The sequence below is a fragment of the Solanum verrucosum genome, unplaced genomic scaffold (assembly GCF_900185275.1).
Source record: "Solanum verrucosum unplaced genomic scaffold, falcon-dt-bn FXZP01000062.1, whole genome shotgun sequence".
Taxonomy (NCBI): Eukaryota; Viridiplantae; Streptophyta; class Magnoliopsida; order Solanales; family Solanaceae; genus Solanum; species Solanum verrucosum.
The window spans coordinates 9,015,332-9,034,396 of record NW_026020477.1 but is presented as its reverse complement, the minus strand read 5'-3'; the positions used below and the strand labels follow the sequence as shown (position 1 = coordinate 9,034,396).

Here is a 19,065-nt window from a genome sequence, read left to right as displayed (position 1 = left end):
CAACCACTTCAACTTTGTATACAGATATTTTCTTTATATAAAGAAATTTAGGAGTGTGGGTCCCATTTTTACAACTTTTTGGGTCTAAACTATTATACATATGTGTCGTGATTCTTCTTTATACCTATATAGTTTGCATATTTACGGAGCTGTAACTATAATTTAAATTGTTTTGTTTGTATAATTTATGAATTTGTATAATTTGCAGGTTTATATAATTTGCGGGTATATTTGTATAATTCAGTTATTTTTGTATATACTCGAAATAATGAATTTATACAATTACAAAGATCAGAAATGTAAACAGTTATACAAATTATATTATACAAATTCCGAATTATACAAAAGTTATACAAATTCCGAATTATACAAACGTGTGAATTATACAAAACTAAAAAGCTGAGCCGCGTAATTTTCCCTTCTTTTAGTATTTAAATAATTTTAATATTATCATATACTTGAGGTGTTTATGATTTTTAAGAATAATTACTATTAATAATAAAATAAAATAAAATTATCATAAATTTCTAAAATGATAAAGAAATTAAAATATCTATTTTTAAAATTATGATAAATAATTTGAGATAGAGTGAGTAAATAAAAAATGTGATTAGTTATACATGAAAGAAAGCGTAACTTATCATTCCTTTGTAATTAGCTATCTGATTAGCAAAATTACTGAAAGATTAGCTATCGTACCATATCCACCAAGTACATATCATTCCTTTGTTAATTATTTATTCCTTAATTAAGGTGTTTTAGGTATAGAGTAGCTAGTTCCTGTTTCTTAGACCACCCCCCCCCCTCCCCCCCTTTTTTTTTTGAATTATTGTTGTATATGTGTACTATATATGTAGAATATTAAAATGATTTTAATCAGGGGCGAAGGTAGAAGCTTAACTACGAGGTAGACCAAATTCAGTAAATTTCACTTGGATAATATATTTGTATTAAAAAATTCATTGTATTTTTAAATTGAAATTGAAATTGAAATTATTAAAACTTAAAGTCATCGGACTTAATTACCTATAAAACAAAACAACCATGATTTTGAATTTGAGAAAATCGTAAAACATGTCAATTACACTCGTCGTATTATAATTGCAGTATAGTCCGTACAATAATAATAATAATAATAATAATATATTTGGTGTAATCTCACAAGTGAAGTATGAGAAGGTTACGATGTATGCAAACTTTATCCCTACTATTTATGGGGTAGAGAGACTGCATTTCATAGACTCTTGACTCGAAAGAAATGTAATCAAAGCAAGATTGTAAGAAAAATAATGACAACAAAATATTAAGATGAATAAAGCAAATTAAATAATTGATAGTAGTAAAACATAATAAGAATAATGTACCACACGAATACTAACTAATACTAATAATAATGAAACGATGGGAAGAGTGGACTAGCCCCTGCCTCTCCCACATAAGAGTATGGCAATACTAACTATCTACAATTCTTCTACTCTGATTCCCAACCTCCGTATCTTTCTACTTCAGGTCATGTTCATAATAAGCTAAAAATATGTCATGTCGTGTCTAATTACCTTCAATCCCTGACTCGCAATCTCAATCAAGTAAGAAAGGGTCAATTTCTCTTCAGTATAATACATCTACCTCTCCTAAAGTTTGATATAGCCAACCTCTCACAAAATCACACTTCTGTACTGGTACATATGCACACCTCCTCTTCATATACCTGAACCATCTCAGTCTCGCTTCCTCCACCAGCTTGTCTGTCACAGAGGTCACTCTCACCTTGTCATGTATAACTTCGTTTCTTATCCTATCTCTCCTAATATACTCGCACATCCATCTGAGCATACTTATCTCCGCTATCTTCATTTTTTAGGCATGAATTTTCATGACTGACCGACATTTTGCCCCATATATACAACAATATAGGTCTAACCATCATTTTGTAGAACTTACCGTAAAACACATTCTTATCACACAGTACCTCAGATGCGAGCCTTCATTTTATCCACCCTACTCCAATACAATGCACGACATCATCATCAATCAATCTCCCGATTCCTTTGATTATATATATATCCCTAAAATACTTGAAATTTCCTTTCTTAGATATAACGTAATTATGTGTTGATCTTTAATTCCACCTCCACTTCATCATATGCTATGTGACTAATTTTGCATTCTAGATATTCTATTTTAGTTGTGCACACTATAGTCCATACTCACAATAATTAAATTGATAAAATATTATGGGGATAATTACCCACCTCAAGTAATGAGTAGTGACCAAAATACACTCTTTCTTTAGGAATTTAAACTTATTGTCCATCAATCACTATCTAAAGACTTTCATATGACTAAACTCTAACACATATAAATATGGTCAAACATTTTTGAAATTACTGCCGGATTTATCGGATTATTAATTCATGCCATCAAATTTCCAATTTTCAAGAATTTTAACACCTTTTTTTTTGTGTGTGTAGTTTATTTCACTTGATTTAATTAATGAGTTTTAATACTTCAAATTTATTCATCTTCCACTGTTTTTGGTTATTATATGAATGAAGCTTAATTTTAGAGTCAGCAAATTATTACAAGGTTATTTTTGTAATTCTTAATCAATTATTTATATTTACTTCTATTAAATAATTCTCATAATCTTACTCAAGAAGTCTTAGCAAATTCAATTTTTTTTCTACTTAATTAACATCGTGTTTCACAAGTCTAAAGATATACTAGTAATAGATTGTTAAAAATTTAAAACATTTCACATGTGAGCTAGAAACCAAATATTAAGTTTTTTATATGTATTTAAGTACGCAGTCAAAGAATTTCTATTTTCTTTTATGATTTTTTTTTTTATATATGTAAAAAAAAAACACTTTTCTTGAATCGAGAATCTACTGAAAATAACTTCTCTACTCCGTAAAGATAGGATAAAGTCTTCATATACTTACTTACCCTGAGTACCCTCTGTAATCTGTAATCTCTGGACCTTACTTATCAAATTTCACCGGACAATATATATATATTATATATAGTGATTGGATTTGCAACTTTATACTCTAAAGTCCCTAGTCTTCTTAATCATATATTGCTTCTTTTTCTCCTTTTCTTTTCCTCAGGTAACTAATTAATTTCTTGTATATCACCATATATAGTACCAAAAAAAGAAAGTAACTTTTCAACTAAGTTCATCAAGGGTATTTTTGGTATAAAAAAATCGATCCACGGAAAATATTCAATTCTTTTCTGAAAAAATAATTATTTTTTAAACTTATTTTTTAGTATTTGATAAATAAAATATTATTTTAGTATTTGATAAATAAAATATTATTTTAAATACACTTATATAATGCAAATTAAATAGTGGGAGTGGGGGGGGGGACGTGGGGTGGGGTGGGTAAGAGTGAAGGGACAGGGTGGTGTTAAGGTTGGAAGTGGGTACATGTGGGTCTCCAACATAATTATTGAGTTCACGTGAATTCAATAACTTTTGTTCAGATCTTATTACGTATTAAGAAATTCGTTAAATATCTATAAATATTAGTTACTATTGAATATTTACGTGAAATAGTTATATGAATTCATAAACTTTAAATTTTGAATTCAAGGGGTGAGGGTGGGGGGTAGGATATCAGTGTTGATTTCTCAAGTTTTTCTTGATTGGGATCTACTTGTTAACAGCCATTTTTTCTATTTGTATGTTTTTATAGACACAAAGAAAGCTACTCTATAAAACAATTTTCACTTCCAGTAAACTCAATACACAACTTGTAAATGAATATAATAGGGATAATATCACATACTAGGGTGTCAAATAAGTTGGTTGAGCAAAATTTGAACAACTCAAATCGAGTAGAGCTAATGAACATCTCGATCAAACACGATAATAATATACCCAGTATATTTCTACAAATGAGGTTTGGGAAGGGTAAGTGTATAGAAACCATGCTCTTACCTTTGTTGGAATAAAGAGATTGGTTCTGATAAACCCTAAACTCAAGAAACTAATTTTTCAAAAAGAAATGCAAGTCATGAGTTCAAAGTTTATTTGTACCAAAATGATTTTGGACAATTTGACCTGAAATAGATCAAAATTCATTATCCAACTCAAAACCACTTTTTCATTTGTTTTTTTTTATCCAAATCAAAATAACACTTCAAAAAAAAATAAGGTGATATTTTGAGCTTGCATCTAGAGACTTGAACTAAGTATTTCAAAACTCAATAATATATCCAATATAATCTCATGAGTGGAGTACGAGGAGGATAGTGTGTACACAACCTTGCCCCTACCTTGCGAAGATAGAGAAGTTATTTGCAATAGATCCTCGACTCAAGTTTTTCCAAAACACAGAAAACTCAAAAGGTCTAGACATATAGTCAAGCAAGTCTATCCTTTAACAAACTATTTAAATTTTTTGGCCAAGTGTTAGCTCAATGTATATATCTATAACCAGTTAGCCAAAAAAAACAGTGTATCCTCTAACAAAAAAATGAGGCTTTCATTCATTTGGAGATTTTTACAAGTAAAATTAGGAAAATAGATACAAGAATGGGTGAGATCCATATGATCCTCTCTCCATTTAAATAGAATTAGGTATTCTCAAATGCATCAATTTCAAACTTTACTAAGATATTTAGAGAATTTCTTCAATCACCTGCCTGAATGTCTTTCCTTTAGTTCTGGGGAGATGTCAGCTTCGATGTCACGAGTATCTGAGGAAGTTCCACTACCAGTGACAAGAGTGATATACCGGTAACTGGACTCCCACTTACACTTCGTCCTGGAGTAGTTTTATGTACAAACTAATGTTAGCCTGTGTAAAGCAACTGTTGCATTAGCTAACAAGCCAAACACTTTCTTCCATCTTATTGTTGTCCATGAGTAGAACAGGAAGGAACAATAGTTGTTGTCTCTCATAAGAAAAACGCTGTGATATTCAACTGAATCTTGGTTATCGCATGGATTCTCGATTCTTAAGAGGAATGCCTTCTTCACTGGAGCCTCCTCCTTCATCGTATTTAGGATATCGCATAAATGCAGATGGTGAAGAAACTGTGAACAGAAGAAAAATAATTATCAACTCAAAACCCACAAAATGTGAATTATATTATTGCTAATGGTAATTTGAAAGGATACCCTCAACTAAGTCTTTGGTTTTGTGAAGAAGAAAGGTGCCTGACAAAATGGTCACAAATCCACAGAGTTCCGTAATAATTTGAGTTGCTGTTTGCCCATTCCAATCCTGTTCCAGGAGCATGAAAGACAATTTAGAAGAAGATAAGAAGGTTGAAGATAGAGGATGTCTTTCAAACACAAGTTGAACTTATAATATTTAACTACTGTCAATCACTATGGCTCAACACTTGAAAGCAGCTATTCCAGTAATTAAGACAAGTACTTATGGTCAATAAGCAGGAGAGGAGGGAGTGTTTTGCAGCTTATCCAGGAGCCACAAGTTCCAGCGGGTTTGCCAGGGTAAATAAGCATTTCATGCTTGAAGGCATCACGTGAATATTGCTTTATGAAATGCGCTGAATACCCTAATAATGCAGCTTTTGACTGTTAATTTATAAACATAGGTAGTTGCTTTCTGAAAAAGACTTCATAAAGTCACTTGTTAGCCATGCACTTTAAATATATAATCCTTTGGATCTATCCAAACAGAAAAGACAAAGAAACATATAAACTATAACTGTGACTTGCAGCTTGGGAACTGGATGAACTACTCATATTTTTAGAAAGTTGTGCAGTAAACGTGCAGACAATAGACAGAATGAAATGGGGAATTCTAACAATGGTCTATACTATGTCAAGGCTGGATATAATAACTTCTCCTTCAACAAAACCTATGATTGACAAATGGCCTTGGATATTTGGAAGACCAAGCGCCTGACAAAAGCAATTTGTTTCAGTTGGACAGCTCTCAAAGACGCTTGTCTAACACTGGATAATCTATCAAGAAGAATTCTTCAAATAGTCAACAGATGCTACAAGTGCGAGACCAACTCAGAAAGCATCAGCGACCTACATCTCCAATGTATTGTTGCAGCAGACTTTTGGAGCATGTTTCACTCAGTTTTTGGACTTAGCTGGTCATGTCATTCAGTGTAAAGAATGCATGCGAAATCTAGAATGTCTGGAGAGTTGATAAAACCATCAGGGATATCTGGAGAATGGCACCTGCCTGTATTTTTTGGTGCATTTTGGACAGAGAGGAACACGAGATGCGTTGATGGCATTTCAACTCTAATGCGCTCCCTCAAGGCTGGATGTCCTATCTGTTTAATTGGTGTAAACTCTCTCCTATAAATAGCATATAACAGGTTTTGGATTTTGTAAGCTCCCTAATTCTAGTCTAATTTTATGTATAGGGGCTATCAAAATCTTTTTTGCTTCCATGTACTTTTGCTATTTTGCATCTTCTTGATGCCTCGAATGAAATATTTTTACTCCATCAAAAACATATAAACTATAACTGTAAGCCGATACCCCTCCCTCACCCATTAGACGATCAATTCTCTACTAATATTCGCAATTCATTTGTATTGGCTTGTTTGAACAAATTTTGTCTCTTTATTACTAGAGAAGTCCTGTGATACAAAATACTGATTAGATACGTTTAAGGGTATCAATTGTTATATGCCAAGCTCTACTAGTTAGGCAGTTTCAGAAAAGCAAGGAAAGGAGAAGTCCTCAAGAATTATTAAAATGGTTAAAAATTATTCAGAAAGATGGCTGCTTTTTCCCCCTTCCAATTTCATCAATGGGAGGGGGAGGAAGAGAGAACATAGTTGCTTTCGTTTTAGCTCCAATTTCATCAATTATGTTTAGGAAATTTCAATTTCATTGGTGAGTAATCTTAAATACTCCCTTGGCACTTTTCGTTTTTCGAGAGTCAAACAATTTAAGTTTGACTGGAAATTTGCTCGTGGAATCTTCAAATTTTTTTAAATGAAATTTATATATTTGTAAACTACGTAAAAAGTACTATAAGTCACAATAATTGACAATTCAAAATAATTAAAAGATATATGAAAAATTTACGGTCAAAGATAAACTTGTTTGAATCTCGAAATCCGAAAAGTGCCAGACGGAGGGAGTACGTAATATTATTTATCTTTCCTTTAACTAGTCACTAGTCATCTCACTGGAATCATAAAAGGTCAGTCTCCTCTAGATCAATGTTTAACATAGTACAACTACTACGAGTGTTCTAATGTTCAACCCTTATATTTTTCAATTACGTTTCTCATGCACCAAAATGGAGGTCTATGAGAGCCTGGCGTGCATTCATACTACACTTACAAAGTTTTATTATTCCCCACCCACATTGGCAGGCAACCACGCATTCCTCTGCATCATTGTCACTACTAACTCTTGATCCTGTTTATGTCTAGTTAGGTTCAATATGATTCATCTATGTTTCCTTTACAGGAATTCTATTTTTAGACTTCATGCATACCCTAGGCAACTACATAAGTAACATGATACTAACGAGGTGGCAGAATTGTCGGAAAAGATGACTAGAGTCTAGGATCACTGACCTCATACACAACAACCATGCACTAGGTGTTCAAAAAGTCCATATTTAAGATGAAAAATAGGAGCATCTCAGAGGGGCAAAAGATCATTAGGTGAGATGATAAAGAAAATTTCCACCCACAAAAAGAAGAGTAATCCCTTTTCAATTCTCATCCAAAAGAAAAATCAACAACTATGCATATTCATGACTATCATTTATTATCGAGCTATACAAAATGTCGCTCAGTATCTTAAAATCTATCTTCTTCAAAATATTTTCATTGAATCAACTTGAACAGTTCAAAGAATACAGTGTGATGTATCAGTTAATATATACAACATTAGTAAAGAAAAGTTGTTGCACCTTAAACATGATGACGCTGGCAACAATTGTGAGTGACGTAAATGTCACATAGTATATTGGTGATACAAGTGCTGTGTTGAATGTATCAAGAGCCTGCATTTGAAAAGTGAGAAAAATTTGGTCTGAAGGTACAGAAAAACAATGATTTATCCCCAACCCGAAAAAAAAGCAGAGAGAAAAACACCAGGAAAACACAAGGATATGCTAATAGATAAAACAATCATCAGAAATACAAATGTCCTTTTGAGTAACAAATGGCCAACATGGGTTCTGCAGCTATAAATGTAGTCTTATGTAGTCAGTCATGGAGCGACATAAGTTCAACAGCGAAATCAATCAACTAGGCTTCAACCCAAACTATTCCAAATCGTCTAAATGAATGTGTGTCTATCCATTTGGGTCTATTCAGGCAAATTTCCTTGTTATACTAGTAAATAGGAAAACTAGATGTTCTCTAAACCACTAACTTTCCCCAGGTAATATTCAAGTCTCTTACCAAACTAAAAAGACTAATGACAACTTATTGCAAGTGTAACGATAAACTAAGCATCAATCCATACTAGTTGTCTTTGCCTGTATGGATCTCTATGGATTCTTTAATTCCATTTTGTTCAATTCTTAGTTGAGTCTGCATTGATTTCAACAAATTATAGGTCCTTTAAGGAAATTTCTCTCCATGTGATTCCAAGTCTACGCAGTCTCTTTTCAACAGTTTCAATCATCATATTGTGACACTGAAGGACCAGTCCATTTGGATGCTTATATTGGACATGGTTAACCATCTCAGACGACCCTTTCTCATTCCCTCTTGTGTACTCGTGATGTGATAATTACTGACCTTTCCAATCTTGTATGGCATCCATATTTCTATGATAATCATCTAGATTGTAGCTAAGGGGCACTGCAATGATAAATGCAAATAGTTTTGATTATGAGACTTTGAAATGTTCACTAATCTGCAGAAAGAGCTCTATCTCTCAGTAACGTTCAACAATCATCAAACAACAAACATGTGAAGGTTTTATTTTTAGTGGAGATATTAGTTTCCTCAAGGTCATTGCGTTCACAATTATGTGCATGTTGATTCTCTAAGAAAGGCCCCTTGACAAGACACTATCTGATCATCGGTAATAACTGGCACCTCGTAGATGCTCCAAAATAGTTACAAGAAACAAAAGCATTCCTCATTTATACAACTGCATTTTCCACCCCTTCAAAAAACCCTTCCATATATATTTTTTTTGTTCAGCTCTTCTATATATCCACATTAGCATTGCTTTAAGTGAGCTACTTCCAGCGCTCTACTTCTCCATTTTTGCCTGAATGTCCAACTCAGGAGCAAATCTTTGATAGCAGCTACCTAGTCCAGTCTAATGCATTCCAAACAAGTTTAACATAGTACATCATAGTCTATTTGCAACCTGACAGGAAAAAAGCAATTGGTCCACATCTTCCTAAGATTGCTAGCACATGTAACACCATGTGACATATGTTATCCTCATACTCCTCCTTATTCTCAGATGTAAGGATGGCCCCTTTGGCTGCTAGCCAAGTGAAGAAGCAACCTTCTTGGTGCTCTAGGAGACCACATAGAGGTGTGAGGTTTATGAAAAGAGAGAGCCTAGGCTTCTGATGTAGCGTAAGTTATTTTGTCAATAGGAATTTAACTGAACAAACTTCATTACATTTATTGTAAGTCAAATTGCAACAAGAAGTGAACTCCCCTCAATGATCATGTACAAAGTTTGGTATGCCAAATTCAAATTGTAAGTTTTTGCACATCAATGATCAATGGAGTTATTTAAAAAAAAATAAAAAATTGCAACAACAAGAAGACATATGCTGACACCTGAAAGTCCAAGAGCATAAAGATACACCAAGTTAATGTTTAGAACTTCCATACAAATGACTAATATATCCAAGCATAAAATAACAACAAAAAGAACTGAGCGTACATTCTAATTACCTTGTTTAAGTAGTTCATTTGTGTAAACACGCATGTCACTACGACAACTGCAAAGACCCATGTTTGAGGATACAACAACTGGTTCGTCCCAGAGAACGTTAATTTTAATGCTATTCCTAGTGCTTGGACACTCATAACCTGCCAAATCATTTAAGATTTTTTCCAAAAATTACAATTAGATCACATGGATGTAGCCCGTGTAGGAATGATGAAATAATAACAAGCTTAAGGAAAAAGAGAACCCAGATGGGGGAGGGTAAAAATGAAAAGCCGAACTCCAACCAGATAACTGAGTGCCTACCCCAATAGAACCAACGAGTGAACAAACTCCAACATAAGCAATTATATGAGTCTGTCCATATTTTGGAGCATACTGGACAATGATTATGACAACTGCCACTATAACCAAAGTTGCATATAGGAGGAATGCTGCCATCAGTAAGAAATTAGCAAATTATTGTCAGTAAGAAGTTTTGACAAACTAAGCAATCAAACTTCCATGCTCACAAAATGTCAAGAAGGACTCGGCTTTGTCAGCATTCAAATGCATACCAGGTTCCGTGGCAAGGTCCCAGAGTTCCTTTACAGACTCAATTTGACGTTCTTGAGGAGCATGCAGAACAATGGTTGTTGAGCCCACAACACATAGAACACAACCAACCATTCCAAAAATATGCAGTTTTTCTCCCAATATCATATGAGCAAGTGCAGCACTGCAAAATAAATAAATAAATAAATGTTGCCTCGAAGGTAACAGATAGCAAAGTTGAACAATCATTTCCAGCCTTCTCTTGCCTGATAATAATACTGAGTGCACCAAGAGGTGTGACTAGGACAGCAGGTGCAAATGCATAAGCTGCAAAGTTAGCAATTTCTCCAACAATCACTGCCACAGAAGCAATGCACTCACATCAACCCTTGTTTGTCTTCTCTTTTTTTTTCAAATAGAAAGGTGAGGAGAACATGTACATGGTTAAAATACTTCAAATAAAAATAAACCAACAAGCATGGAAGCCCCATAAAAACATATCCTTTGTAGGGAGAGGTGGAGGAGGCAAAAGCCTTAAGGAGATATAACTTATTTACAAGCAATATTGGAAGTATTTTCAGTAAATGCATATATTTTTCCTATCGAGGCTTTTGAACAAGTAAAAGACCATATTAGTCACATCAAAGTAGAGCAAATGCGAAGAACTGAAGTAAATATCCTTGCGTTATTTGTTAGAGAATTAAGAAAATTGACAAATATAATGTGGCTTGATCAGTCAGAGGGACTTCTTTAGGATATATCATATATTGATATCCTTCAGAGAGCCCTCAGCCCCTTAGATCCTGAAAGCCCTTCTATTCTCTCACACTAATGAAACAAAATAAGCAAAATAACAACAATTTACATGTTAATGCTATCTTAAATAGTTGATTTTTTCTTCCTTTACTTTTAACTTCTCAATTCCTCTTTCACTCATACTGGATTGAGAATACAAAATTATCCTTCCCCATATTCAATAAGTTTAGTTGCCAAGAAAACCAGTTTATATAACATGCATGGAAACGGCAGGGTCTAAAGTGGTTCCAATCATTAGCTGGTTGAATGTTGGAGCTACAAAGGGAGAGTTATGGGGAAAAAAATATCATCCATAATCTCTCAGACAACTCAATATGCATAATTTATCCTTGACATAGATGTTTATTACAGTAAATTATCCTTATTCTTTTACCGAGAATATTGTGTTGCCTTTCACAAGTCAAGTACTTTCTGTGACAGGGAATCTTTCCTTTTCTTTTCTTTCCCCCTTGATCAGCTATTAATATATCGTATAAGCTGAAATAATCTGAGGTTCCCCCTTTTCTTATTCTTCTTTCTTTTCTTTCCCCCTTGGTGCACCCATGAGGTTCTTGTTTGCATAGATGAACGGGTGACTTCCATAGAGAACCAAATTTTGATGTAGGTTTATCTACCTTTTGGTATACTTCTTGTACGAGGGGATTCCCCCAAAATTAATAAGATCATTTACCTTATCAAAAATAAGTTGAAATCAACTGAATCATTTTGTCCATATTCCTTAATAGCCAAGTTCTTTTTTTCTCTTTCCTTTGAACCATCATAGATGCCTGACTTTTATAAACCAACAACGAGAATTTCACCATTGTGTAAGACATCACAAGCAATTACATTGACTCAAACAGCAAAGTAAGCATAAAGAATATACTATCCCCATAACAATCCAATGTCGTGGTCACTACTTTGTAGAAAATAGTCTACTAGATAGCATCTACTTCCTCAAGGAGTTCCCTTGATGAACTTTATTTTCTGATACCAAGTCATAAGTTCCATTAGTTGACTGTTTGCAACACCACTTTTCTATTTTCATATTCCTTGGCAATATAAAGAAAAGAAAAGAAAAATGAGTTAGGAAAACGAATCTCTTTTTATATACATTTAAATGTTGTACATTTCAATTCTCATCTCAATAGTCATGCCAAGTCACAAAAAGACATTATTTTGGACCAGAGAGGAAACAATTCAGCACAAATCCTCATATATCAGAAGATTGAATATGATAGGATAACTAACTTGTTATCATTCCTGCCCACCAAAGCGGCTCCATCAAGTAAGAATAGCCTCCAGAGCCTGCCATAGCATGTAAAAATAAGTCACATTGCCTCTAGGTATGGAAATTGAATTAACTTTTAGAAGCTAACTTTGTTATTCAAGATTATAATGTTTAAATCCAAGATCTAAGATGAGTAAGATTTTTAAAGAGGCAACCCATTTCTTATCCAACAGTTTCATGATATATTTGAAAGCCGAGCACCACCAATAATCCATTTTTCTTCCAGTGTCAGACCATTCAAAACTTATCGAATAATTGATCTGTCCTTCTACCATTTTCCACTTACATACAGGGCTTTTGTCTATGGAAGGGTTCGAATCCGTGATATCCGCCTAGCCCAGACATCACGTGTTACAATCTTACCACTAGACCGAAGCACTGTGGACAAAAAATTATTTGGAGAATCAGGAAAGGGAAAGGGGAAATGAGACACTTCATTTTCTTCTTATAAAACAATTGTCATATGGACAATTGCAGATGAAAAAAGAAGGATTATATATGGGTCAATCTGATTGACAATTCTACTGCAGTACACATTTGACAAAAAGAATGAAACATTAGATGAAAACCGAAGCTAATGCCAAAATAATCTAACCCCTATAAATCACAGTCGTATCATGAACCCACTTTTTAAAGGGACCAATAAACCAACATATAAATTGAAATACAATGGAAAAGGTTTAGTCATTATATGCACATTGCATGCACTCTTACATTTTTTATCCATAACCTTCACAAATAGCTTATGTAGCACTAGCTCTAGATAAAGCATGAGAGCATCCATGTCAAGAACAGGCACATGGGCAAGGATATGAGATATGCCTGAGATAACTAAAGATATGGGAAATAAGGAAGCATTTTTTAGAAGCAGAACGTAATGTTGTAGCATGCTCATATAATACTTTCTTTGAGAAGACTCTGAAAGTAGGTAGAACACCACATTTATGAAATCAGTTTTAAATTCCTTGTCTTCCAAAAGCTATGGACAAAAAAAAACAGATGAAATCTTTTCAGGAAGGAATAAAACAGATGAGATCTTGAACACGTATTATCAAACAATGGCGTACCCATGATCTTTTGTAAGTAGTGTCCACATATAAAGAAGTGAACAAACAACTATAACAACATGAGAGATGACAAGTTTGAGAATAACAACACCAGCAATTTCAATCACCCAGAAGTTGCAAGTTACAGAAACGAATGAGTAACTTCTTTTCAAAATTATCGTTCTAAATCCATTTATGTTATACTAAAATAATTACTTTTCAGGGATTGAATATTTTATTTTCACTTTGTGGTTACGAAATGTTAGTTGGTGTGTTGGTTTAATCAGCTTTTTTGCTGGAGGACAGGGTTTGATTATTACTGCCTCTATGTTTTAGACAAAAGAGGCCTGTATTTTTTATTTTTTTGACAAAAGAGGCTTAGAAGTAGAAACAATGAGAAAATATGCAAAACATGTACAGAGCAGGTCTTAAACCCCCACCTCAGTTACACAAGTCGACGCTATTGACCATCAAAGACAGACTACGCCATGAAGTGGTGTCATTTAATTTATATTTCCAAAAAAGTTAAAAGTTGAATCACCAAAATGTCTGTCAAATATTGAACGACGTCTTTGTCCTTCAAGGAAACATTATTTTCATAACATTTTTGTACAGAAAAGTAAATATACATTCAAATAAATATTAAAAAAAATAATAAGAAAAAGAAATGTGGTTCATTGAATGGTGAGCTCTAGCAAGCTTCTTTTCTTGATGAAAATGTATCCAATTTAAGAGCGATTTATTTCGTTGGAGTAATTAATTAGACTGCCAACCTTTATTACAAGCAATGATATCTATTTATTAATCCACTATTTCATGTAATAACTTAAGGAGTGATTCATGAACCAATATAATTCAATTCATATTCCCCACCTATATTGCACGGACTCTACTCTCCAAAAATGTTGTCGCACTTGTGTCAGATACTTCAAAAATGCACTATTTTTGTTGGATCCAACACACACCCAACGACATTTTTGAAGAGTTCGGGAAACATAATTCCCCACTAATGGTCCTTAAATACTTTCATTTATGATTAATAAATGTTGAGAGCTTTATACAATTGGAATGTCACCGTGAACGGGAAAGAAAGACTTACAAATGCTAAACATATGTTTTGTACTTTCCTCTCTTATTTCCCATTTTCACTCAAGTTCCTTTTTTCTTTGCCCATGTATGATAAGATTGCTTGGTACTTTTTTCTTAGAAACTCAAGTTTGATTTTTCCAATAAACTTCAATTCTTAATTTTCATCTAGCATCTGAGCATGTATCCATTTTTATTCCCCCCTCAGTCCCATACCTATATATTTGTTTGATGGTTTGGATAAAAAAATTCATGGTGTTTAGCCTTCTTGTCCATTTCATTATTTTTTTGGGGTAAATTAAACCTATAAGCCTCTCATTTGGAACTTCAAGTTTATCATTTGTTTTTTTTATTATTTTTTTTCTTATCGCAATCAACACAAGCATTATAATTCATGGAAGGAAAAAGAAAATAAAGAAAACTGATGGTATAATCCACTTAGGTTCTTTAAAGGAAGTATATGCGCAACGCGCGTTCCAGACTCTAGTTGTTTATATGCAACTTCCCACGAAGCAGTGTCGGATGACACTACTTTGACTAACGTGTGTCTTCTCTCAAAAAAGGATAGGAGAATCATGATAATTAATCACCAAGGATGGTGCTATCATGAAAAACACTCCTACCAAAATGTTTAAATTACAATGAATCCGACATATAGTTATATCTAACATGCTCTTGATATGGATGAAATAAAGGTATTATAATGTCAAATTACTCCACTTAAGAGGGTCACATCTTTTAAGTATTTTTTAATTATAACTCTGTTTAGCTAATAACAAAAGGAATCTTCTTTTAACCTAAGAGAGCTCATAAAAAGTGGACATTGATAGAGTAAAGAAGTTGATTTTTACAAACATCCTGCACACAGGTAGTTATCCCCTTTTGCAGTAAATGAAACCTTAATTATCAGGAGTGCAGCAAACAGTGAAGCCTCTGTTGTTTAATAGGCCTGTTGTAACCTGAAGCTGTGGGACCAAACTAACCATATAAATCTAGTATATTGTTTATGATAAGGTAAAAGTAAAATATCTCAACTGAGCATATACATCTAATATATGTGAAGCTATAGGACCACACTTAGCATATCTTTATTCTAACTCTCCCTATAGTGGATAACTAAACCAAACCCAAAACCAATGAGAAAGAGACAAGGATCTCATATCAATATTCTCTGCAATCATCCACAATGTCTCCCAGATAATAATGAATCTCCTATGTTCGGTTCCCATTCTAGTTTTCAACTATATATTAAGCAAAAGAGATCTTAAGGATATACTCTCAGAACCTCACATGATATAGGTTTAAATCCACACAAAGATTTTTATTTCTAGTGCCAAAAGATTTGTTGTCTAAACCAAGTGTCAGTGTTTCCCGGTTATTGATCGCAATCACTATATGGTATGTTCAAAACAATAAAGAATGTCATAAAGCAATTCAGAACAGGAAACTTTTACTGCCTAATTATATCTTTCAGTCATATTATATTTACTTGTAAGGTAACAAGAGTCTCACTCATTGTTAACATGCTCAACAATTGTTTTTGGCAAAGTGATGTCACAAATTCTTCATCTTTTCAGCATATTAGGAAATTTTGTGGAACAATGAACTCCAGCAAATATATCAGCAAATTCAGCAAAACCAGAAAGTAAAACAGAAAAAAGAAAAGAGTAAAAAAAAAGTAACACCAAGAAATTATGCTGTCCCCAAAGTAATCCATTCAACCAATTAAAAAAATATAATAAGACACCAGAAATAATAATTGAACCAAACAAAAGTACAACTTCCTGAAGTCATAGAGTCGTAGGAACATAACGAAAAAGTCACACCCAAGTCGCGCCTAATGGCCAATGAAGTGGTTGAGTACTAGTAGAGACAAAACACTAGGTGATTTATTCTCCGTTGTTGTTGGTGGAAGGTGGTAGGTATCCGTGAAATTATTTTTTGTGCGCTTAGGCTGCACCACACCATGGTTATAAAAGAAGAGCCCAGCTGAATTTCAAGCATTTCTCATGTGGTGGACCAATAAATACAGAGTGCATTTCCTAAATTCCAACTCAGTTCATAAAACAATTTTTTTTTAATCCCATCAAAAAGATTAGATATTTAAAGAAAACCCAAGTTCAATTTCAGCCATTTCTAATACATGGACCAAAAACTATACAAATTTCATCCAACCAAAAAGGAAAGACAAGAGTAAAAAGTACCTGCCCTGAGGCCAGATGCAGCAGCTTTTTGAAGACCCTTTTTCTTGATGATAAAACTGGACCCAATAAACAAACTAGAAGAAATAGCCAAGCAAAGACCATTAACATTATCAGAGGAGATTTGTTGAGGGTCCCCAAAGCTACCGGGCTGCTGTGAACTCCCCATATAGTTTACTTCTTCTTCTTCTTCAATAACCAAAAAGCTTCATTAACACAGAAACTCTCTTTTGCCATTCCATCAGAAACCCATTTTCCCAGGCACAATTCACCCTCAATTCTTAACACAATTAAACTCGAAAACCCCAAATATGATAAAAAAAATGACTGTCAGTGGTTGATTCTGGGGTAATTTTCAAAGAAACAAAGTGTGGAATGAATTGATCTGTGGACGGACGGAGGGATTAAAGTGAAGAAGGCGACAAGAGTCTTTGTTTTTAGTTTCTTCTTTGATCGGAGATTCAGCACAGAGAGAAACAGAGATCGATCTTCCTTTTGGCTTTTGTTATGCCAAATATAATTCAAATAACATGCAAATATTGTAATATTATATTTGAAGTGCACCTTTATTTTATTTACTTTTTTTCAAGTTTTGTTTGTACTTCCTTTCTTGAGAAAATTATTTCAAACTATTTTATGGTTGTTTTATAATGTATCGTATTATATTAATAAACTAGGTAAATTATTCGTGCTTCGCACGGGATTGAACTATCTTACTAAGCTTACATATGGTCATTCGGTAATATTCGCATTTTCAATACATACACTACATTGTCAAGAACATTTTATCTTAAGGTAAAACATTCTTCTGAAATCTTAAAGTGCAATGTTTTTTTAAATTTTCATTTTTGTTAGACAAAAATTATGAGTCATAGAGAGAAAGAAGTCTAAGAAAATCTCGATGGAAATAGTTGGTCAGAAGTAATGAAATTTTATAAATTCCAAGAAGTTATAAAGAACAACATCAGACATTAAAGAAGAGACCAAAAAGCCTTAAACGACAACACTCCCAAGTTATTAAAGTGGAACATCACGTCCATACAAGAACATAATTAACTAAATTCAAATGGAGGACTTTCGACTCCTTTCTTATGAACCTCCATCAATATCTTTTTATTGTAGTATGTTGTATTTTCTATATGTTAAAAATGACCATAAAATTGTGAGTATCATAAATGTTTTTCCTCATTGTCTCAGAATAGTCATTACTATTGCCAGGATTGAGAAGTGAAGAAATAGGGGATAAACTTTTACTTGGAGAGTCTTGGAAGGAATTGATAATAAACCAAGTTTTTTTTATGAGCTTTTTTTCGAGCCTTTGTGTCTATGTTTTTTTCATTATCTGTTGGAAAAAATTCAGTAATTTTCTTCAATAGAGACAATAATATGTATACCTCAATCCATACAAAATGCTTGTACCTAAGAAAAAACAATCAAAATAATATACTAATTGTGGCAAGCAGGAGAGCAATCTGTTTGGTTCTTTTAACAAACATCATCATTGGTTCCATATTAGTAATCACATATTTATTGTTGTATGCTATCAAATTTAACACAATTCACAAGCAATTTTCCCAAAAAGTATATGAGAAAACCTGTAAAAAGGGACAAAAGAGAAGATAAATTTTCAATCATCCTCACTGGAATTTTTAACAGAGTTCAATTTTTTTTTTTACAAAAATAGCAAAAAGAAATCGCAAGGGATACATGAATCACTATGACTTACAGTAAAAGATTAAGCTTCATAAAATAGGAGAAAGAAAGCTTTGAGAAATGGAACACATTTCATAAGAAGCTTAATAAATGTATATGTATTTGACTGTCTTATTGCAAAAAAAAACCTACAAATAATAGTGGCAGAAATAAAAGATTTGTGTACTAAAGAACCAAATGTAATGAATTCAACCGTTTCGAAAGCGTTATGAGTTGTGGGCGGAGAAGTGCAAGAGTAATAATGTCGCATTGCAATTAAAATCATTTTTCATTGTTTATATGAAGAAACATGTAGAAAGGGACAAAAGAGAAGTTAATTTTCAATCATCTGTGCTGAAATTTTTTAACAAAGGTAAAAGAAAGTCACCAAGATAGAAAAAAGGAATTGCCATTGTTACATGAATCACTATGACTTATAGTAAAGATTAAACTCCATGAAATTGGAGGAAGAAAACTTTGAAGAATGAAACAAACTTCATAAGAAGCTTAATTAATGAATTTGAATTTGACTACCCTATAGCGGGAAAAAAAACCCTACAAATAATAGTGACAGAA

General features: G+C 33.2%; 1 protein-coding gene across 1 annotated transcript; it reads right to left on the bottom strand.

Moving 5' to 3' along the window:
• Nucleotides 1-4,589: 4,589 nt before the first annotated feature.
• On the bottom strand, nucleotides 4,590-17,264 carry LOC125809489 (probable magnesium transporter NIPA4). Its single transcript, XM_049489121.1, has 9 exons — nucleotides 16,801-17,264; nucleotides 12,425-12,481; nucleotides 10,645-10,735; nucleotides 10,402-10,562; nucleotides 10,151-10,278; nucleotides 9,850-9,987; nucleotides 7,884-7,976; nucleotides 5,135-5,240; nucleotides 4,590-5,050 (listed from the first exon to the last, which is right to left on the bottom strand). The coding sequence occupies exons 1-9, from the start codon at nucleotides 16,964-16,966 to the stop codon at nucleotides 4,950-4,952; spliced, it is 1,041 nt and encodes a 346-aa protein (XP_049345078.1). The 5' UTR covers nucleotides 16,967-17,264; the 3' UTR covers nucleotides 4,590-4,949.
• Between the last annotated feature and the right edge of the window lie 1,801 nt (nucleotides 17,265-19,065).